This window comes from Aegilops tauschii, chromosome 5 (genome assembly GCF_002575655.3).
Source record: "Aegilops tauschii subsp. strangulata cultivar AL8/78 chromosome 5, Aet v6.0, whole genome shotgun sequence".
NCBI lineage: Eukaryota > Viridiplantae > Streptophyta > Magnoliopsida > Poales > Poaceae > Aegilops > Aegilops tauschii.
In genome coordinates this window covers 530,981,317-531,004,512 of record NC_053039.3, presented here as the reverse complement: position 1 = coordinate 531,004,512, position 23,196 = coordinate 530,981,317, and the positions used below count along the sequence as shown (strand labels likewise).

Genomic DNA, 23,196 nt, shown 5'->3' with positions numbered 1-23,196 from the left:
AAAATACATGATACATGATACATGTGCAGTCATCCACAACCATTAACAAGATGGACCCATGCAAGGTCGTATCTAACTTACCGGCAACCCATGAATGGTTGGTGACTAACATAAATCGTGAGTTATGATGTAGTACATCTCTTCATCATGATCTCAAAGCGGGAGTGGTCGTCTAGCCAGTGGCCTCCATAATAAATAGTAGTATGTTATCTTCATGCTACGGAGCAAGACAACACGACCAAATTCATCTAACTATGTGAGAAGTGTAGCTGAAAAAATAGAGGAAGTTGAAAAATGAAAAGACAAGTTTCACACGCAAGCTACATGTTGGTCGAATAGGAAGAGGAGGTATCCGGAATCAATAGCTTCCTGGCTGGCTTGCCTGTCTGCAAGACTTGCTGGACATAAGTGCATAGTCATAGCTAAGTGCACTAACCCTCAGGAGATCGGAGCATGCATTGTCCATCGTTTATTGTCTACATTGCAACTTCACATGTAGCATCAAATACCATGAGAACATGGACAAACCTAGCACACAATGATCCTCGGCGGCTGTTAGGACTCCACAACAACCTAGCCAAAACGCTAGTTGCACCTTAAATGTTTGCACGACAATGAGACACAAGGGACTCAACAGTTGCTAAACTCTTTGTCATCTTGAGCAAGGGTTTCCTTTCCTAGGAAACTCAACATTGTAGCTCACCTTGAGACGCAAAGCAGCTTGTTGTAAACAAGGTAGGGGCACTTTGTTTTCCAAAATAGCGTGAATTTGTCATATTGTACTTGATGCTTTTAGTGGAATAGTAATCTTTCAGTTTTTTGAAAAATGCTGACGAAGTCACGATTATAAAATGCAACAATCGGAGGACCCTGGCGTTGTAACTACCTTGAGCATCCAGGTTGATGCGGCTTGGCGGAAACGGCAAAGCTTCATAAGAATGCTGGATGGTGACATCGAGGGGTTGGAGTGCAAACCAAAAAGTAGAAGGTGAGGGAGATTAGTGGAGATATTTATATTATCTATGATGGATTATAGATGGGCTTAGGCCCATATAAGACATTAATCCCTAGTTAATCTCTAAGGTCCATGTGTGTGCACGGCAAGTGGTGGAAAGTGTGGGAAGTTTAGTACCATACTGCTACAGAAAGAAGAGTGATACCTCTTTATTTATAAGGGTTGCTCCATCACTTGCTATTGGGAGCTTGGGAATAGGAGCGGTACACGCGCGCTCCTCCTCCTCCTCCGCCGCCCGCCTCGCCATGACGCGACGCGACGCGCGTTGCGGGAATGAGCCGAAGCTTATTTTTTGCCGGTCAAGAATGGTTAATTAATCTCGTATTAATTAACGAGTCGCTTACGGAAGTGCCACTGTCCAAGACGTTGGACCGTGGGCCGTTCGAAGACTCGGTCGTGGGCCTGAGCCCAGGCCCATTTACCCGGCGACATATATAAGAAGGCGCTGGCCAGTGGAGTAAACCCTAACTCAGTTCACTTACTCCCTCTCGCACAACCCTAGCCGTCATCTACTGTTCCTCTCACTGTGCTGCTTCCGGCGATGCCATCCCGACGACCGCGTGCATGGTTGGTCAGGAGAGCAGGTGCCTCCGGTACCCTGTCGTTCGAGATCCTGCCCGGGAGAACGGCAATAAGGTTTTTGGAAGCGTCTCGACGCGACTGCTCCCGATCCGTCCTCGTCTCCGTCCGCCTATGCTTCCACTACTTCCCTGCATCGACTCCATGGCTGACGATGAAGCCGCCAAGAAGAAGGCCTCGGCCGATGCCGAGGCTGCCGCTACCGCCGCCACGTTGGCCTGACCAACCGGAGGGTATGACTCGTTCATCCCCTTTTTGCTCGTTCATGTACTGGCCGTATATATCCTGTTCATAGATTTTTCGGTTCTATGTACTGTACGTGCTCTGATGCTTACGTATCGGTATGAGATGCATATCATATTTGCCATGCTTACTGTTTACTTGTGGATTAGATTAGTCGGAAAAGTGCTAATATTTCCAACAATCCAAAAACCTTATTTTAGGCATTTTTCGACTCATGGCTTCGCCGCTACTCTGAAACCGGAAAAATTTACTGGAACGAATTTTAAGCATTGGCAGACGAGGGCCACCTTGTGGCTCACAACAATGAACGTGTTCTGGGTTGGTGGTGTGTCTCACACGGTAACAATTGCTCCTGAACAGGAGAATGCATTTAGGGAGGCAACCACCATCTTTGTGGGACCCGTTCTTACTGTGATCGGAGACAAGCTTGTGGACGCATATCTCCATATGCGCGTTGCCAAGAATTTGTGGGATGCGCTCGAAGCTAAATGCGAGTTGTATGCTATGGAGCAGTTCCATGATTACAAAATGGTTGATAACCGTTCTGTATTGGACCGGGCCCATGAGATACAATGCATCGCTATGGAGCTGGAGCTCCTAAAGTGTGAGTTACCGGACAAGTTTGTCGCGGGTTGCATTATTGCAAAACTCCTTCCTGGATGGAGGAACTTTGCTACTTCTCTCAAGTACTTGAGACGTGAATTCTCTGTTGAGGATGTCATCGGTCATCTAAGTGTTGAGCAGAACTCGAGAGCAAAGGACTCACACGTGAAAGGGGCAGAGGGTTCTTCTAGCGCCAATGTGGTGCAGAGGAACTTTCACAAGTTCAAGGGAAAGAACTCTGTCCAACAGAATACTACCTTTAAGAAGAAGGGTAAGAAGAAATACAAAAAGAGAGATGACTGCTTTACTTGTGGTTCAGAGGAACATTGGGCAAAAAAGTGTCCAAACAAGTACAAGAAGACAGGACAGGACGCAAAGTCTGTCAATGTCACTTTGAGCAACAATGATGGGGCATCTGGGTATGGTAATCTGTTTACCGTACTTTCAGTTTGTCAGTCCACCGATTAGTGGGTTGACACTGGGGCCAATATTCATGTGTGTGCTGATGTATCTTTGTTTTCTTCTTACCAGGTCGCACGAGATTGTTCCGTCCTGATGGGGAACGGCTCGCATGGTTCTGTTCATGGTGTTGGCACAGTAGATCTGAAGTTTACTTCAGGAAAGATCGTGCAATTGAAGAACGTGCAGCATGTCCCCGCCATCAGGAAGAATCTCGTTAGTGGCTCCCTTCTATGTAAAGAAGGGTTTAAGTTAGTATTTGAGTCTAACAAAGTAGTCGTATCATGGTATGGACTATTTGTTGGAAAAGGATATGATTGTGGTGGTTTGTTTCGCCTTTCCCTGGAGGATTTCTGTAATAAAGTCGTGAACCAAATTCATTCTAATGTGAATGAATGTGAGGTTTGGCATTCACGTCTGTCACATAAATTGACGCGGTTAGCTAAGATGAATCTAATCCCGAGTTTCACTTTAGCCAAAGGCTCTAAGTGCCATGCGTGTGTGCAAGCAAAGCAACCTCATAAGCCTCACAAGCCTGCGAAGGAGAGACACCTGACACCACTAGAGCTCATACATTTAGATCTCTGTGAGATGAATGGTGCGTTGACTAAAGGTGAAAAGAAATACTTCATGATTTTGATTGATAATTCCACTAGATTCTGTTATGTGTATTTGTTAAACTAGATAACACCCCGCGCGTTGCTGCGGAATATATGCATGGATAAAATTCATGAACTATTGGAAGCTAATTGGGAAATAATGGCGAAGATTTTCAGGCTGGAGCAAATATGTAATGTTCGTTACAAGAGTAGCAATAGACAAAACAAAACGGTTAGTAGGAAAATACTGGCACCTCGCAGTAACATAAAATGGTAGAGATAAAATACAGTCACGGATGTATCATTTACACGCATACAACACACTAATCGATTAATTGTACTTCCAGGCTGAGCACAATACTTCAGTATAAGCTTGTGTGCGAACAAAGGTTTAGCAAAAAATACAAACTCTACAAATCTCCGAACATTATAATATCTAATGAGAAACTCAACACAGATACGGAGAACAAATCTATTTGTCACATTCCTGAGCAAACGTGTTCACAAAGACATTAGAAAATAGGTTGTTCATGTCAATGGAATATACCAAAATTGCCTTTTATCAATTTAGAGATACTTATAGAGTGAGGTATAACAAACCTGAAGGTGAAGAGTTGCTGCTTGGTCACGTACGTTTGGAAAACCATTTGTATACTTCTTTGATCTTTCTGCTCTAGATTTCCAAAAGCAAAACATAAATAAACGATAGCAATTTGATTTCTACCAATACCGTGCAAGTGTGTAAACATTCATTTAGGGTGAGTAAACCATACCAATTCTATGTATGGTATATGCATCTGGTGAATTTGACTTATTTATTCTTCCTTCCAACATCTAGCAAATCCAAACATTTGTTGGCTCTTAATTTAATATGAAGGAAAATATAAACATATCAAGGAGGCATGAAGGGCTACAACCAACAACATTTCCTGAAAGTAAAATATATGTCTCCTCAAGAAGAATGTAAAATACATAAAAGAGATATGAGGTTGGAAAAGGTGTATGTAACTTATGGAAAAGACAGACCTGTTATAAGAATGCAGTATTTTATTTCCCTATGAGCCCCTTCCAAAAAAGCTCAGAAGTAATAACCATATCACTTTGAAGAAGGGCTAACCATTTAATAAATTGAAAATTCTTTCAAAAGAACAATTGAATATGTGCATAATCAATAGATTCCCAAAGGGCCAAAAGCGCTTGAGTGCATAATATTATTAAAAAATAACACACAGAACAAAGAAGAAGGAAAGACACAGATGATATGTATGTTATTACCATTCTATCAGACCTGAAAAGAAGAGATCATATGGCAGATTCTAGTTGATGCATAAAGGATTCATAATGGTAAAGATATTTTATTGTCGCTGCCGACAGTTCATTCGATTGTCAAGTTCAAATTAGGAGATGACAACATAATGCAGTGGTGATCCAGTAGTAGAGCAAAGCAAGCAATGTAGAGACGTCGTGCCAAGGGCTTGTAGATGCATCCCACCACGGACGACGTGGATCCAAGAATAAAAGAACTCCTAGTAATGATCTGGCAAAACAAAAAATATTAATGTATGACTACAACTGCTCCTATCATCCAATAGGTAAGGACGGATGTATGTAAAAGAACTTGATGCGAACACTTGTTTAATTTTTTGCCCTTGATCGATCTGCTCATAGTCTGAGTAAGAAATGACATCAAAAAAGGAAAATTAGCATATCCAAGAAGTCATCTTCCCTGCACATAGATCAATATTGGCGGAGAAGAAATAAAGCCATGAAGCAACACTGCAAGAGAAACACTCTGACAACGAAACTGATGATGATCCCATAGTGCTACCAAAATCCAAAATATCTGCAAGTACCAAAAATTGGTAAGGACTATGAGACAAAAAAAAATGATACTGTAAATTACTCGGCTGTTTCCAAAATTTGATTCAGTACCTACAGTAATACTTCCCTGGTAGCCAGCGTTGGAGGTGGAGTGCACGACCTTGTTGCATGGTGTTCTTTTTGGGGAATCCATGGCTCCTTCCCCGCCTGGATGGCCTCCTCCTCCTCCCCGTAATCGGGTGCTGCGGTGGCTGCGTTTTCCTCTATGGCATGCCCGCCCACGACATCCGACGGCCTCTCCTCCGCCTGATGCTGTCACTTCGATCTGAATTCCACCCTATTCACTTGAACACAGGGCCGGTCCTGAGATTTCGGGGGCCCGGGGCGAACTTAAAATTGGGGGCCCTAATATACGAGCCATTGTAATATACGTGTGCATATATATAGTTGTCTAAAAACACACACACATATATAATCAGTAACACTTAAATCCAAAATCTGTATGCGTATAAAAAAAATATACATAATACCTTAAAAATGTCTTCTAACATTCCTCGATGCAAAGTTGCTTATGATAGGGTCGATGTCAATCTCATCCAATAATTTCTTCTCGATGCATAATGTAGCCAAACCATTTAACCTTTCTTGAGTCATTGTTGACCTCAAATAATTCTTCAACAATTTCAGCTTTGAAAAGCTTCTCTCGGCCGATGCGACCGTCACAGGCACAGTAAATAAGATGCGATAAGCAATGGAGATATTCGGATAACAATCAACTTCTCTAACATGCCCAAAAATCTCCATGGCAGACATTACGCCATTTGGCAAAGTGAATCTCATAATCTTCAATTCAGAAATAAGATCATATACCTCTACATCAGATGAACCATCAAGAGAGAATGTTTCTGCAAATTTTGTGCAACACTCTTCAAGTTCATTATCACTTAATGACTTCAGGGTGCCCGAGCTCAATAAAAATCCAAAGATATCTTTGAACACCATTAGTTCTTTAAATCTATCCTTCAAAGAAGTGACCGCCATATCAACCAAAACAAAAAAATATTTAACACGAAAAGCCTTCTCAGCTTCTAGAATTTCTTCTTGACAATCACTTTCACCAAACTGTCTCTTCCTCTTAGCATGACGTTTCATTGGAAACACGGGATCAATTCCCATTTCAGTCGCAATACCTTTGGCGATGGTCAAACTTGAAGAAAACCCATCATCTCTGTACTTCTCAAAATATTCTGTTATACCTTTTATTTGCTTCAAAGCAGAGTCAATACACATGGTTGACGATTGCAGCATCTTGCTAACTTTATTTACAGCAAACAGAATATCATGCCAGATAATCATACCAACTAGAAACTCAAAGCGACCAAGTGCATCAAATAAATTTTTTGCGTCGCTTTTATCCTTAGGTTCAGTGTCAGAAGCATCACGTAACTCAGACAAAGCTGACCTTAACTCAATGGCTTGATATCTTATTGCTGTAACACTTTTGATTCGACTCTCCCAGCGAGTGTTAGACAATGATTTCACAGTCAAACTAGGAACATGTTTAAGCAAAACATTCCACCTTTTCGTAGAACCAGCAAATAATATATATATGCGCTGAACAATTCCAAAAAATGAAACAGCTTTCTCACATGTTTTTGCCATATCACAGAGAGTGAGATTAAGACTATGACAAGCACATGGCATGTATAATGCTCTTGGATTCACATCAAGTAACCTAGATTGTACCCCTCGGTATTTTCCTTTCATGTTAGAACCATTGTCATATCCTTGACCCCTTATATCATTAATATTTAAGCCAAAAGTCTCCATAGATTCAAGCAGTACTTTAAAAATCCCTAAGCCAGAAGTGTCATCCACCTTCAAGAACCCCAGAAAGTACTCCTCAATTTTTATTTTCCCATCCGACAAATTAACACAACGAACTAAAAAAGTCATTTGTTCTTGATGACTGACATCAGGGGTACAATCTAGGATAACAGAGAAATACTTGGCCTCTTTAACAACCTTTATGATAGAACATGTGATGTCAGCAGCCAAAAGAGATATCAACTCGTTCTGAATTTTATGACTGAGATAATGGTAATGAATTTCTTTGTTCTGGATACGTCTAAGGTGGTCTTGCATTACCAAATCAAATTCTGCAATCATCTCAACACAAGCTAAGAAATTACCATTATCATCCTTGTAAAGTTGCTCACTGTTTCCGCGAAAAGCCAAGTTGCGTTTACCAAGATATTTCACAATGGCTATTATTCTTAACAAAACTTGCCTGACACGTTCTTTCTCCTTTGTTATTTGATGCTGCAAGTCCTTGTCAATAGTTTCCTCTTTCCGTAGTCTAATCCTTAATTCATTCCACTTGTTCATGTTATTAATATGATCAACACTATTTTCATGTTCTTTAAGCTTCTCACTAATGTGCCTCCAATGATCTAATCCATCATGTGCTAAGGAACTCTGACTCCTGCTACTGCTAGACTTGAAGATCTTACAACAAAAGCAAAAAACTTTGTCAACACCTTCTGAATAAACTAGCCATTTTCTATCATGTTTCTCTCCATTGCTTAATTTCCTATGATAGTGAGCATAGGAAAAATGTCTTCCTGCATCATCTACACGGTATTCCATTTTATTCTCTTCCTCTCTCATTGGCCCTTTCTCAACTAATACATCTCTTGCTTTATTGTCAAGATTATCCCAATTTCTTGGATCATAAATATCAGGAGTATAGACTTGTTCATCAACACTAGGAGACTGTTCTTGTGCATCCGATGAATTACCTACATTCTCGGAGCCACTTACATTGCTGTCGTCGATGTTGGTTTCGACATTTTCTTCTTGCTGATCGGATTCTGAATTCACATTAGTTTGTTGCTCTTCCTCTATGGCAACTATCGCCAACTCATCACCTGGGTTTATCGAAGTAGTGGAAGTACTCTTGTAATATAAGTGCAGATGCCCACGCTGTGATTGTACCAATGTATCTACGGCCTTCTTCTTTTTCCTTTTTTTACTACCCGATGCATATGTCCTGTTTCTCGGAGGCATGCTAACACACAATCCTGAAAAAGTAATTTTTGCATCAATTATTGAACAGTACCACATACGCATCAAGGAAACGCCCAAACGCAAATATAATATACCTGGTTCTGCGTCAGTCCGTGTGCTAATTACAACGCCTAGACTCGGAGAGCAATGAGCACTTGACCAAGCGTGAGGGCCCCCTGAATTGAAATCAGCTGTGAACTGGATTAGGAAGGAGATTAGGAGAAGAGAATTAGAAATTAGCAAGAGCCAGATGGGAGTGGGCAGACCTGCAGTACGGCGTGTCGCGGTGTCGCCGTGTCGGCGACGGCGGGCGGCGGCCTAGGCCCTAGGGCTGAGAGCCTGCGTGATGAGACGGGTCGAACTGTCGAGTATCCTGCCGCATATTGTTGTCTTTTTTTTCACGTGGAGGACGAAGGAAAGCAATCGCTAATCAAGCCGCTAGCCGCGCATGTCGCTAATCCTGCCGCTGCTGCTCGTATCTCTTGCGATTCTGTGCGTGTGCGTGAAAGGCTTTGACTATTTTGTTTGACATGGTCCTACAGCCTGCTATACGTATATACCTAGTACATACCTGGGTGGGGGCCCCTACCTTGTGGGGGCCCGGGGCGGCCGCCCCCCCTGCCCCCCCCCCAAGGGCCGGCCCTGCTTGAACAACAGATGTCGCCGGGCAGCCTGATCTGTGTCCCATCTGGAAACAATTCCTCATGGAAAGAAAGCAGCGTGAGGATGGAAGCAGAGATGATGCCCTCGGATTGGGGAAAGCCAAAGGGAGGGGAAAGGAGCGTGGATGAGAAGAGACGCAGCGGCCAGGTAGGGGAAGTGGAGAACCTGATCGTTCGGGCTTCCAAATTAATTGTGCGGCTCGGGAACTTCGAAGGAGAATAGGCGTCAAACTGTGCTGGTGGGTTGTGTTGATGGGAGGAGAAGATGAAGATAAACAGGCGCAACAGCAGGTGGGGGAGTTAATTTGGGAGAAGAAAGGGTTGTACCGCTGTAGCGGCAGCCAAAACTCTATTTTTCTTCAAAGTGTGAACTCACGACACTTAATTGTGATGACGTGGAAGCGAGGTGGCATGTGTGGGGCACATGTAGTGAGGTGGATAGGCTGCATGTCAAGAGAAATAGGATAGTGGGGATGAACTATTTAGGTATTAAAGATACAAAGGATGAGGCTCTACACTACTTTAAAATCTATAAGGCTGGAGTTGAGAACCAACTTGAGAAAAAAAATAAAACGAGTCCGGTCTGATCGTGGTGGAGAGTACTTTTCTAGTGAGTTCGATTTATTCTGTGCGGAACGTGGTATTATTCATGAGAGGACGCCTCCCTATTCACCCCAGTCAAACGGGGTTGCCGAACGGAAAAACCGTACTCTAACAGATTTGGCTAACGCCATATTAGATACACCGGGTTTATCCAAGGCATGGTGGGGGAGGTTGTATTGACATCATGTCATGTCCTGAATAAAGTTCCCGTGAAGGATAATGGCACTACTCCCTATGAGCAATGGGAAAAGAAAAGAACTACACTCTCTTACTTGCGCACTTGGGGCTGTTTGGCGAAAGTCAATGTGCCGATCCCCCATAAGAGTAAACTTGGACCGAAGACCGTGGACTGCGTTAATTTGGGCTACGCTAAGAATAGCGTTGGCTATAGATTTTAGTAGTGAAATCTGAGGTACCTGACCAGAAGGTCGGTACAATTATACTCCCTCCGTTCCTTTATGTAAGGTGTATTATTTTTGGCACGGTGACCAAGGCACATAATTAGAGAGATGTTAGGACAAAATTACCCTTTGCAAATTTGTTGGTCAATGGAAGGTAAATCAGTGAGTCCAGGAAAATAAGAGATACATGCAATCGAGAGAGATACTTTCCTTTTTTAGCTACAATAAGAGATGCATGCAATCGGGAGAGTCATACTCTCGTTTTTTCTGGAGGGCTAAAAGGGGAATTATGAGGATTTAGAAGAAATGCACCTTACATTATGAAATTTTATCAAAAAATAAATGCACCTTATATAAAGGAACGGAGGGAATAGAGTCTAAGGATGCTACATTCTTTGAGGATATTTTCCCCATGAGAGATATGCAAAGCACTTCTAGACTGAAATCTGATGAGACTCCTGAACCTGCCATACCGATGGAATACTATGAACACAAAAGTGATGAAAGTTCCACGGAGGATGACGAGGAAGCTCCTATTAGGAGCAAGAGACAAAGGACTGCGAAGTCTTTTGGTGATAATTTCCTCGTGTACCTCGTGGATGACGACACTCCCAGTTCCATTTCAGAAGCTTATGCATCTCCGGATGCTGACTACTGAAGGATGCGGTTCGTAGCGAGATGGATTCCATCATGGCTAATGGGACATGGGAGATCACTGATCGTCCTTATGGTTGCCAACCATTGGGATGTACATGGGTGTTCAAGAGGAAGCTTAGGCCCGATGGTACTGATGAGAAGTACTAGGCTAGGCTTGTGGCCAAGGGTTATACCCAAAAGGAAGAAGAGGATTTCTGCGATACCTACTCACCTGTGGCTAGGCTGACAACCATTCAAGTGTTACTCGCTTTGGCTGCCTCGCATGGTCTTCTCGTTCATCATATGGACGTTAAGACGGCTTTCCTTAACGGAGAGCTAGACAAGGAAATTTACATGTAACAGCCAGATGGCTTTGTAGTAAATGGTCAGGAAAGAAAGGTGTGTAAGTTAGTGAAATATTTGTATGGCCTGAAACAAGCGCCTAAGCAATGGCATGAGAAGTTTAATACAACTTTGACATCTGTTGGCTTTGTTGTTAACGAAGCTGACAAATGTGTATACTATCGCTATGGTGGGGGCGAAGGAGTTATATTGTGTTTGTATTAAGGTTACAAAAAACGGTAGGCGTAAGCGAGGCGGCTGGCCTTCGCCTAGTGCCTAGGCGGTGCCTAAGCGCCCTAGGCGCGGCCTAGGCGGTAATATAGTTTTTATTCGTAGTGTATTTGTGATTATTATATGGGTGTTGATATTAGTTTAGGGCATATAAATAAGTTAATTACCGTATAGTACCATTGGAATATAACCCATTTGGCATATACGTGTAGTATCTGGCATGATTTCTTGCTTGGGTAGTCAATTCCTTGCTTGCCCTGCCTAGACCTCCATTTATGCCCTAGGCGAGGCGTTTGGCCATTGCCTAGCGCCTAGGCGTGCCTAAGAGCCTCCTAGGCACTACCTTTTCCAACAAAGGTCTGTATGTTGATGACATACTGATATTTGGGACCCACCTCAAAGTAATTGAGGAGGTCAAGGCTTTTCTATCTCATAACTTTGAGATGAAAGACCTGGGCGTGGCTGATGTCATCTTGAACATCAAGCTACTCAGAGACACTGAGGGTGGAGTTACACTTTTGCAATCCCACTATGTTGAGAATATTTTGAGCCGTTTTGGATATTCGGATTGCAAACCTTCTGCAACACCATATGATCCTGGCGTGCAGATTCGAAAGTTCGAAGACACGGCTGTAGATCAATTGAGATATTCTCAAGTGGTTGGTTCACTGATGTACCTAGCTTGTGCTACTCGTCCTGACATCTCATTTGCTGTGTGCAAACTAAGCTGGTTTGTTTTCAATCCGGGAGATGTGCATTGGCATGCCGTTGAACGAGTCATGCGCTATTTGCAAGGTACTGTGGGCTACGGAATCCACTATTCTGGGTACCCGACGGTACTTGAGGGGTATAGTGATTCAAATTGGATATCTGATGCTGATGAGATGAAAGCCACAAGTGGATATGTCTTCACACTTGGTGGCGGTGCTGTTTTCTGGAAATCTTGCAAGCAGGCGATCTTAACGAGATCGACTATGGAAGCAGAACTCATAGCATTAGACACATCATGCGTCGAAGCAGAATGACTTCGAGAGCTTTTGATGGATTTGCCGATGGTTGATAAACCAGTCCCGACTGTCCTTATGAACTGTGACAATCAAACTGTGATTGCCAAGGCTAAGAGTTCAAAGGACAACATGAAATCCACAAAGCACATAAGAAGAAGATTAAAATCAGTGAGAAAAATCAAGAAACTCCAGAGTGATAGCGTTGGATTATATCCAGACGGCTAAGAATCTGGCAGACCCTTTTACGAAAGGGCTATCACGGATTGTGATAGAAAATGCATCGGGGGAGATGTGTATGAAACCCACGTAAGTTGCTATGGGGGTAACCCAACCTATGTGATCAGAGATCCCGTGAATTAGGACCTGGGGAAACAATCCAGCGGTCAACTGAGGAGAGTATCCTTAATTAACCCACTCCGTTGGAGATGCAATAATACTCTCAATTCTGCAAGGCAAGCTGACTTTTGTCTTAATGTGTTCCAAAGTTTATGTAAGCAAGATGCTAACCTGCAGAGCATTCTTTGAAGGAACACACCTATGTGAGCCCGATTGCTGGTCACAGTCTATGAGATTGGGTGATCTCTAGAAAGCTCATGAGAAGGTACGGAGTATGACTAATAAGCTCCACCCGTGGGGTTTAGCCTTCGGCAGCCACGTATCAGCTGACAATAGGCGAAACTTCTGCACGCCAAACTGACAATTCAAGGCATAGTCCATTGTTCAGTTGTGAAGAAGTCTAATCCTATTGCTCTAGGTGAAAGTTTAACTTAACAGTCTCCATTGAAAATTCTGGTATATCAAACATTGTTTGGAACAGTTGACAAACTTATGTGCCTCGAGATCTGGTGGGGGGTTGATGGATTATAGATGGGCTTAGGCCTATATAAGACATTAATCCCTGGTTAATCTCTAAGGCTCATGTGTGTGCACGACAAGTGGTGGGAAGTGTGGGAAGTTTAGTACCATACTTCTACAGTAAGAAGAGTGAGACCTTTTTATAAGGGCTGCTCCATCACTTGCTATTGGGAGCTTGGGAATAGGAGCTGCACATGCGCGCTCCTCCTCCTCCGCCGCCCGCCTCGACTCGCCACGCCTCGCCTCGTCACGACGCGCGCGCGCCGCGGGTTGCGGGAATGAGCCGAGCCGAAGCTTATTTTTTGTTGTTCAAGAATGGTTAATTAATCTCGTATTAATTGACGAGTCGCTTATGGAAGTGCCACTGTCCAAGACGTTGGACCGTGGGCTGTTCGCGGACTCGGTCGTGGGCCTGAGCCCAGGCCCATTTACCCGACGGCATATATAAGAAGGCGCTGACCAGTGGAGTAAACCCTAACCCAGTTCACTCCCTCCCTTTCGCACAACACTAGCCGTCATCTACTGTTCCTCTCACTGTGCTGCTTCCGATGATCCCATCCCGACGACCACGTGCACGGTTGGTCGGGAGAGCAGGTGCCTCCGGAACCCTGTCGTTCGAGATACTGCCCGGAAGAACGACAATAAGGTTTTTGAGGAGCGTCTCGACGCGACTGCTCCCGATCCGTCCCCGTCTTCGTCCGCCTCTGCTTCCACTACTTCCCCTGCATCGACTCCATGGTTGACGATGAAGCCGCCAAGAAGAAGGCCTCGGCCGATGCCGAGGCTGCCGCTGCCGCCGCCGCGTTGGCCTGGCCAACCGGAGGGTATGACTCGTTCATCCCCTTTTTGCTCGTACTGACCGTATATATGTTGTTCATAGATGTTTCGGTTCTATGTACTGTACGTGCTCTCATGCTTACGTATCGGTATGAGATGCATATCATATTTGCCATTCTTACTGTTTACTTATGGATTAGATTAGTCGGAAAAGTGCTAATATTTCCAACAATCTACGCCCGCCATGGCCCGATAGTTTTTCGCCCACTTTTGAAGCTCCATCTGGTTCGAGTCTTGGTTGTGGCAGTCAATGGGTTGTCTGTAGAACAAGGTGTAGATAAACATATGAAAGATTATACTACATATATTTGCTGTTATATTTTGGTGTACGACAAGAAGTGACATCAGAAGAGCTCCTGGTATGGCAGTGATGCCGTGTTCAGTATCAGGATATACTAGAGGGAAGCTTGTTGCGCTTTACATGCTGAAGCTGTAATGGATTAGACTACCAAACTGAAACTCTTTTCAATATCTGACGAGGGGCTGTGTCTCTCGGCGCGGGCTACAGGTGATCGCCCCGCTGGGAAACGGAGGCTACCGGGCCTCCCAGAACGCGTGCCTCCCTTCGCCCCGGCTGTTGGCGTGCTTCGGTTTTTAGTAGCACCTCGCCCAGCCGAGGAGCATCGAGAGGAAGAACGGGCTATAAGAGGAGGGCGAGGTGCTACTTTCTCCTTGGGTCGACGGGCGATCAAGAAGGCCCGTAGCTTTGGTCAATGACCCACATTGCACTTGGTGGGTGCGTTGGCCCATCATCTCCCCAAGTGGGAGAATGAACATCATAATTTGTGATAGAGGAACGCGTACCCCTGCCAATCCTTTCAAATTAAATTTTGGTCCCTAGCATGGCTTGCATATGGAGTCTGTTTTTGCGATCCAATCCTTGTCTGGTATGTTTACCGTACATATTCAGTTCTTTGTCTAGTTCATCTGTTGCTTCTGAATTTCTGATCCAAGTTGCGTGAGCAACGTGAACGACCTATAACATATAATATTAACATATGCATGATCTGGTGTTCTTCACCTTCCGGTTACAACTAAGCAAAATTCGGCGACAAATTCACTTCTGCACCCGCAAAAACATGCTGTCAGTTGAAGCAGAGACAAGCACCCCGAATCTAAGCAATGGCCTGAAACTAAGTTCTGGTGGACTGAAAAAACAACACGCGTGCAAACTAAATCCAAACCATGCGCCCGTCCAGTAGGAGAATCCCTTGCTCGTGCAAACTAAAGCCAAACCATGCGCCCGTCCAGTAGGAGAATCCCTTGCTCGATAAGGCTTCCAGCAAAATAAGAAGAATCAGTGTCTCTAACTAAGCTCTAAACAATGGAGGATGGAACTAGCTGCAAGGACTTCAGAGCTCCCGCCAGCGTGAACATCTACGGCACATACTGCAAAAGGGCCACTGTTCTCTTCTTTGCTGGAAGAGCAATTTTTCGGAACAGACTGGTAGAGCTGGCTTAAATAAAGATGGACAACATTTTCATGCATGCTGAACTCCACGCTGGCTCCGTTCAGGCAGTGTGTTCTTTGAACATGAGAAAAGAAGAGGCCATTCATTGAACTGAAGGTACACAGCACATGAGGGTTCTGATACAGGTGTGGTACCGCAAGATCGCGACATGTCCAAGATGAACTATCTGCACTACATTGTGCAGCGAGGTGAACATGGGATATATTTCGGTTCCCACTTCCGCTTGGGTAGACCTTCCAAAAAAAACAAGGACGGCCGAGATTGCCCAATACCTCTTCATAACAGAGCGCAGGATTGGCATTTTTTAAAAAAGAGCCCGCCCGCCCGGCCCCCGCAAAAAAAAGTCCGAGCGTATACATATATGAATACAGAACCCGCCCGCTACCCCGCCCGCCCGCCAGGCAAAAAAACTGGAACAGCCCCCACCGGCCGCCCGCACGCGACTGCGGACGTGGCGCGCATGCAGACGTGCACACGCAGCCCGCCCGGCCGCCCGCAAAAAAAAGACCGAAGCGCGTACCCGCCCGCCCGCACGTGCCTGCGAACGTGCATGCAGACGTGCACCCGCGATCAATGCGACATCCCGCAGTCAATGCGTGGAACTGCCGCGCGTCGCCATCCGCGCGCCGCCCCGTCCCGTCGGTCGCCGCTGCCGCCCGACAGCCCGGCCGCCTCGCCTGCCGCGCGCCGCCTGCTCGCCTGCAGCCGCCTCGCGTGCCGCGCCCGCCTGCCCGCCTCCCCGCCTGCCGCCACCTCGCCTGTCGTGCCCGCCTCCCCGCCTGCCGCCGCCTCGCCTGCCGCGCCCGCCTCCCCGCCTGCAGCACGCCGCCGCTGCCGCGCCTCCTCGCCTGCCGCGCCTCCCCACCGACACCCCACCGATGCACCCCCGACCCGCGGCTATATAAACCGGCGCCCCTCGCACGTATCCCCCGTCCCACCGGCGCCCCACGAATCCACCGCCCCCCGACGCCCCACGCATCCACCGTTCCCCCGACCCCCGCCGGAGATGGCGTTCTACCGCGGCAGCAGCAGCAGCGTCGGGGCCGACGACGGCATCCCCGGATCCTGGCCGACGAGCCTCGGCGAGCCGGAGACGGAGGAGCTCCACCGCTACTGCTTCCTCGTGCCGCCGGGCTGTCGAATTCCACGCAACTGGAAGATCGACGCCGACGGCTACTCGACGCCGGGGCCCGGCACGTCGGAGGAGGAGCTGCGGAGCCACAGCGGCGGTAGGCACAACGCCATCGGCCGCCGCAACTTCTGGCGTGGCAAGGACTACTGGGAGGTCATCGCCGCGTTCCGCCTTGCGGCGGCCGGCGTGACCCCCGATCTGATGGGCGGCAGCGGCCGTCTTCGCGCCCCGCCTCCGCCACCGGATCGCCGCAGACGTGCCGGCCGCCACGGGGCGCACCCGCCAGCGGCGCCCGCGCCGACCGCCCCTCCCTCGTCGCCGGAGTTGGAGTTGTCGCCGGAGCAGGTCATCCTCCGGGAGGACGGCGATCCGAATGATACGCCGGGGTACCATGTGGCCCTACGGGCGTCCGAGGCGGCTGCGGCGAGGGAGGCCGCCGAGGTCGCGGCCGCAATCGAAGCGGCCGAGGCGATGGCCGCAGAGCAGGCGGCGATGGCGCTAGAGGAGTGGCAGCAGCCGCCGGCGGAGTGGCAGCAGGAGTGGCAGCAGCCTCCGGCGAGTGGCAGCAGCAGCCGGCGGAGTGGCAGCAGGCGCCGACGGAGGTGGAGGACGACGACCCGGTCGACTGGGACGACCTTGCGAACCGGTCCAGCAGCGACGATGACGGCGGCGACGGCCCGGTCGTGGTGGACCTCGTTGATAGCGACGAGGAGTAGTTTTTTTAATGTCGTTTTTAGGTTAATCTCGTTATCTCGTTCTAAGCCTAAGTAGTAGACTTTATATATGAACTTATATGTATCGAGTTTGGTCGTCTATGTAAAATATCTTATCTATGTTCAAGAAATTTGTTTCGTCCATTTCAGTTGAGATTATTGATTTGATGATGCATTTGTACATAAATATTTGCTAAAGCATAAGAAATAAATCGAAAAAAATGGACACATAAAATATCGGCAGTCCAGAATCACATGCATGAAATGAAAGAAAAATTTGCGAGGGTGCGTGCATGCCCAATACCGGCCCCCTAGCGTTTTAGAATTTTTTCGCCTTGAAAACCCTAGAAAATGCATCGGACGTCAGAAAATATCGAAAATTGTCGTGCGTGCCACCCATTGTCCACGGATGACGTGTAAAAAGTTTTGTGTCATTATGTGGAGGTGAAAACAAAACATCTTAGAGAGTAGCCGGACCGGCATACCCAAACAGTCCTGGTTTCACTACGGGTACGTGATGACATGCATGAAATGAGACCAATTTTTTGCAGGGTGTGTGAAGGGCCAACGTAGGCCCGCACGCAAGAAATGGACGAAAACGGATACAAAACGAACGTTGTGTCACGTCCGGTTAGTGATTTTGGCCAAGAAAATCCTAGGAAATGCATCGAGTGTCGAAAAAATATGAAATTTGGTGTGGGTGTTGTGGTTGCTGATGGCAAGGTGTGGAAAAAGTTTGGGGCTGTTTGACCGAGTTGAAAAAAAAGTAGTTGGGAACCCCTTTCCGGCAGAAAGAAACGGAGCTGGTTGCACTGGGGGTACCTGATGGCATGCATGTAATGGCACCAAAGTGTGCATACATGTGTGAAGGGCCAACGTAGGCCCCCATGCAAGAAATGAACGAAAACGGATACAAAACGAACGTTGTGTCACGTCCGGCCAGTGATTTTGGCTATTTTGGCCAGGAAAATCCTAGGAAATGCATCGAGTGTCAGAAAAATATGAAATTTGGCGTGGGTGTTGTGGTTGCTGATGGCAAGGTGTGGAAAAAGTTTGGGGCCGTTTGACGGAGTCGAAAAACAAAGTAGTTGGGAACCCCCTCTCCGGTAGAAAGAAACGGAGCTGGTTGCACTGGGGCTACGTGATGGCATGCATGCAATGGCACCAAAGTGTGCATACATGTGTGAAGGGCCAACGTAGGCCCCCACGCAAGAAATGAACGAAAACGGATACAAAACGAATGTTGCGTCACGTCCGGCCAGTGATTTTGGCTATTTTGGCCAGGAAAATCCTAGGAAATGCATCGAGTGTTGGAAAAATATGAAATTTGGCGTGGGTGTTGTGGTTGCTGATGGCAAAGTGTGGAAAAAGTTTGGGGCCGTTTGACGGAGTCGAAAAAAAATAGTTGGGAACCCCCTCTCCGGCAGAAAGAAACGGAGCTGGTTGCACTGGGGCTACGTGATGGCATGCATGCAATGGCACCAAAGTGTGCAATCATGTGTGAAGGGCCAACGTAGGGCCCCATGCAAGAAATGAATGAAAACGGATACACAACGAACATGATGGCAAGGTGTGGAAAAAGTTTGGGGCCGTTTTACAGTCGAAAAAAATTAGTTGACAGTACCTGAAAATTATAAAATTGTATGAAAAAAACATTTTTAATAATGTGATAAGACCTTACACAACTACCCGGGCAGTACATGGAAAGTGCACCGCCCGGACAGTTGAGTAAGGTCACATGACAATATTAAAGATGACCATGCATGGGTTAACCGACGCGGCTATTTAAGCCAGTCGGGGCGTCCGTCCGCGGCCGAGGTCGGACTAAACTATGCCGTCCGACCGCCCGACCCTGCTCCACGTGCGTCGTCTGGGGCCCGGCCCAATGATTGAGGACGACAGAGGATAGAGAGGTGACGCGGGCCCGACAGAATCTATCGGGACTTAAACCTCGTACCTCGCACGCACGTCGCCATATACCCACGACACACACGACGCCCCAACCCTAACCCACACCGCTACCTGCCCTCTCAGCACGCCGCCATCCATCATACCCATCTGGCCCCGTGACGGAGCGCCGCCGTCCGCCGTCCGCTGTTCGAGAACACGCCTTCCACCGTCCGCTACAATATTGATTTTGCAATGCCAATCTTATTTGCATCATTATGGGTGATGATTATGTGATGATTTTGCAAGAATATATATGTGCTGTCTGATTATGTGATGATGACGCCGACTTCCGTTGGTTCTTAGAGGCATATAAATGGAGGCAGCCGCCCGCTTGTATGCTGAAAAAAAATTAAGTTAAAAAAGGCCCGACCATCGCTGGACCCATAGGAGACTATGCAACCAACCCAAATCAAGCCGAAAGGCGACTCGGGCGGTTGATTCGGACCCCAAATGGGCCCACAAGCGAGGCCCAACGGGGCAACGGGGCTGACAAGGCACTGTTAATAGAGGAGTTTGGGAGCATACGCCGACGCGGCTATTTAAGCCGGTCGGCGCGCCCTTCTGTTGGCGAGGTGGGACTAAAGAATCGCCGGCTATGCATGCGGTCGACGCTACGCTGACGAGGCTGGATTTATCCACCATCACCGCCCGGCCCAGGTCAGCCCAATCACTCCCCCAGCCCAATATGAAAGGCCCCGACTCGCCCCTCCCCCGGCCCACTCACTGTCGCGTTGCGCGCCCGACGCAGCTCTTTAGTCCCACCTCGGAAGCTGACGGGGGTGAGGACCGGCTTAAATACCCCGGCGTCGTACAGAGGTCGAACTCCTCTAGTACTACCAGTGCCTGACGTCGCCGCCCCGTTGGACCCAGCTGCTGGGCCGTTGTTGGGCCCTATGGACCACCCGAGTCGCCCGCGTCGGCTTGATTTGGGTGGAAAATTTCCCAATTCTGGTCCAGCAGCTTGCCGGTCGGGCATTTTTTTGCACAACGTCGGTCAGGCGGGGAACGGAACGCACATGTGTAGGAACGCACATGTGTACAGTAACACTCATCATTAATCAAACATAATGCTCAGTATTTAAAAACACTGAACTCTTTCACATAGCAGTACAAAAAACATGGCAATTCATTGGACAAATATGATGTGTCATATCACATATGTTCACATAAGTATTTTCATCAAACATGAAGAAATCACTTATTAAGTTTTCTGAGACGCACGTACAAATAAAAAATAACATAGATTATTCAGAGATGACTAGTGTGACCACTTTCATTCTTCCAACAAACCAAGCTTCTTGTCTACGTCCAATTCCTGAACAAAACATAAAGAAATTGATGAGAAAAGATAGTCAGTGAAATGAAAGTAGCAACATAACAAAAATGAGGAGGTTCCATCTTACTTCTCGTTCAATTTACATGTAGCCTTGTTATGACCTGGGAGACTACACAGACTACACAAAGGACCACTTTTCTTCTCTGTAAAATCTTTTGACCTACCATTCTTTGTAACGTCGGGCCCCCCTTTGACCGCCCCTTCTTAGGTGCACCCTTCGTCGAAACTTTCTGAGGATCACCAATACCAGGTTCAACTTGTTGCGCCTGACTTGCCTCCTTCATAAGCTTAGCATACCTCCTACTTCCTATAAGTTCCTCCTCTGGTATCTTTTTCTGCGCTATTATGTTGTCCAGACACTTCACCAACTCGTCAAACAAGAAGGGATCATTTGCTGCAACATGAGCAGCCTCTGCAGTTTTTATGCTTATTTGACTATACCGGTCTCTCTCTAATGGCCCTGACCAACCCCATCCAAACATATCACTCTTCCGCTGGACAGGCAACCCATCTCTCGCCTTTTTTGACAACCGATGAAGGACACAACACTTTGGTATTTCAGTTATGCTCAGATGATGGAGAACAAAAAGAATGTGTTTGCATGGCAGCCCTTTCCGAACCATCCTAAGACAACTGCATGTTATAGTTTCTTCTGAGTTACCTGGTTCATAAAAAACATTGTACATGAACTTGTGGTTATCCTTCCATGTCACCATAAATGTCTGATGCTCAAGTCCCACGAGCGTCTCAAATATCTCCAGCTGACCCATATTTTGCAAATCTTTTTGCAGGATGTAAAATGTTGGAGATCGTAGCAGAATTTTTTAAAATTTCCTACGCATCACCAAGATCCATCTATGGAGTATACTAGCAACGAGGGGAAAGGAGTGCATCTACATACCCTTGTAGATCGCGAGCGGAAGCGTTCCAATGAACGAGGTTGATGGAGTCATACTCGCCGTGATCCAAATCACCGATGACCGAGTGCCGAACGGACGGCACCTCCGCGTTCAACACACGTACGGAGCAGCGACGTCTCCTCCTTCTTGATCCAGCAAGGGGGAAGGAGAGGTTGATGGAGATCCAGCAGCACGACGGCGTGGTGGTGGATATAGCGGGATCTCGGCAGGGCTTCGCCAAGCTTCTGCGAGAGGGAGACGTGTTGCAGGGGAGGAGGGAGGCGCCAAGGGCTGTGTTGTTGCTGCCCTCCCTCCCCCCTTTATATAGGCCCCCCTAGAGGGGGGGCGCCGGCCCTGGAAACCCATCTATGGGGGGGGCGGCGGCCAAGGGGGGGAAACTTCCCCCCCAAGTCAAGTGGGGCGCCCCCCACCCCTAGGGTTTCCAACCCTAGGCGCAGGGGGAGGCCCAAGGGGGGCGCCCCAGCCCACTAAGGGCTGGTTCCCTTCCCTCTTCAGCCCATGGGGCCCTCCGGGATAGGTGGCCCCACCCGGTGGACCCCCGGGACCCTTTCGGTGGTCCCGGTACAATACCGATAACCCCCGAAACTTTCCCGGTGGCCGAAACTGGACTTCCTATATATAATTCTTCACCTCCGGACCATTCCGGAACTCCTCGTGACGTCCGGGATCTCATCCCGGACTCCGAACAACTTTCGGGTTTCCGCATACTCATATCTCTACAACCCTAGCGTCACCGAACCTTAAGTGTGTAGACCCTACGGGTTCGGGAGACATGCAGACATGACCGAGACGCCTCTCCGGTCAATAACCAACAGCGGGATCTGGATACCCATGTTGGCTCCCACATGTTCCACGATGATCTCATCGGATGAACCACGATGTCGAGGATTCAATCAATCCCGTATACTATTCCCTTTGTCAATCGGTATGTTACTTGCCCGAGATTCGATCATCGGTATCCCAATACCTTGTTCAATCTCGTTACCGGCAAGTCTCTTTACTCGTACCGCAATGCATGATCCCGTGACTAACTCCTTAGTCACATTGAGCTCATTATGATGATGCATTACCGAGTGGGCCCAGAGATACCTCTCCGTCATACGGAGTGACAAATCCCAGTCTCGATCCGTGCCAACCCAACAGACACTTTCGGAGATACCCGTAGTGCACCTTTATAGTCACCCAGTTACGTTGTGACGTTTGGCACACCCAAAGCACTCCTACGGCATCCGGGAGTTGCACGATCTCATGGTCTAAGGAAATGATACTTGACATTGGAAAAGCTCTAGCAAACGAACTACACGATCTTTTGAGCTATGCTTAGGATTGGGTCTTGTCCATCACATCATTCTCCTAATGATGTGATCCCGTTATCAATGACATCCAATGTCCATAGTCAGGAAACCATGACTATCTGTTGATCAACGAGCTAGTCAACTAGAGGCTTACTAGGGACACGTTGTGGTCTATGTATTCACACATGTATTACGATTTCCGGATAACACAATTATAGCATGAACAATAGAAAATTATCATGAACAAAGAAATATAATAATAACCATTTATTATTGCCTCTAGGGCATATTTCCAACATAAAAATTAGCAGGTGTGAATACTTTGGCGGCATGCTCCTCAAGGGCCTTATATTCAGTAACCGACGGTGGGTCTTTCTGGTGTGCCTCACAGTCATCGTATGCCTCGTTCTCACGCA

At 47.1% G+C, this 23,196-nt stretch overlaps 1 protein-coding gene and 1 non-coding gene across 2 annotated transcripts; one reads left to right on the top strand and one right to left on the bottom strand.

Moving 5' to 3' along the window:
* Positions 1–5,850: 5,850 nt before the first annotated feature.
* Positions 5,851–6,981, bottom strand: LOC109761379 (uncharacterized). The gene has a single exon (XM_045228778.2). It carries the CDS (start codon positions 6,979–6,981, stop codon positions 5,851–5,853), a length of 1,131 nt encoding a protein of 376 aa, XP_045084713.2.
* Positions 6,982–14,623: 7,642 nt separating this feature from the next.
* LOC120965504 (U1 spliceosomal RNA) lies at positions 14,624–14,781 on the top strand. The gene has a single exon (XR_005758556.1). It is a non-coding gene; the product is annotated as a U1 spliceosomal RNA (small nuclear RNA).
* The last annotated feature ends 8,415 nt before the right edge of the window (positions 14,782–23,196 follow it).

Excerpts from the sequence above, each read along its gene's own strand:
- LOC109761379 (XM_045228778.2), bottom strand. The coding sequence starts at position 6,981 with ATGGCAAAAACATGTGAGAAAGCTGTTTCATTTTTTGGAATTGTTCAG.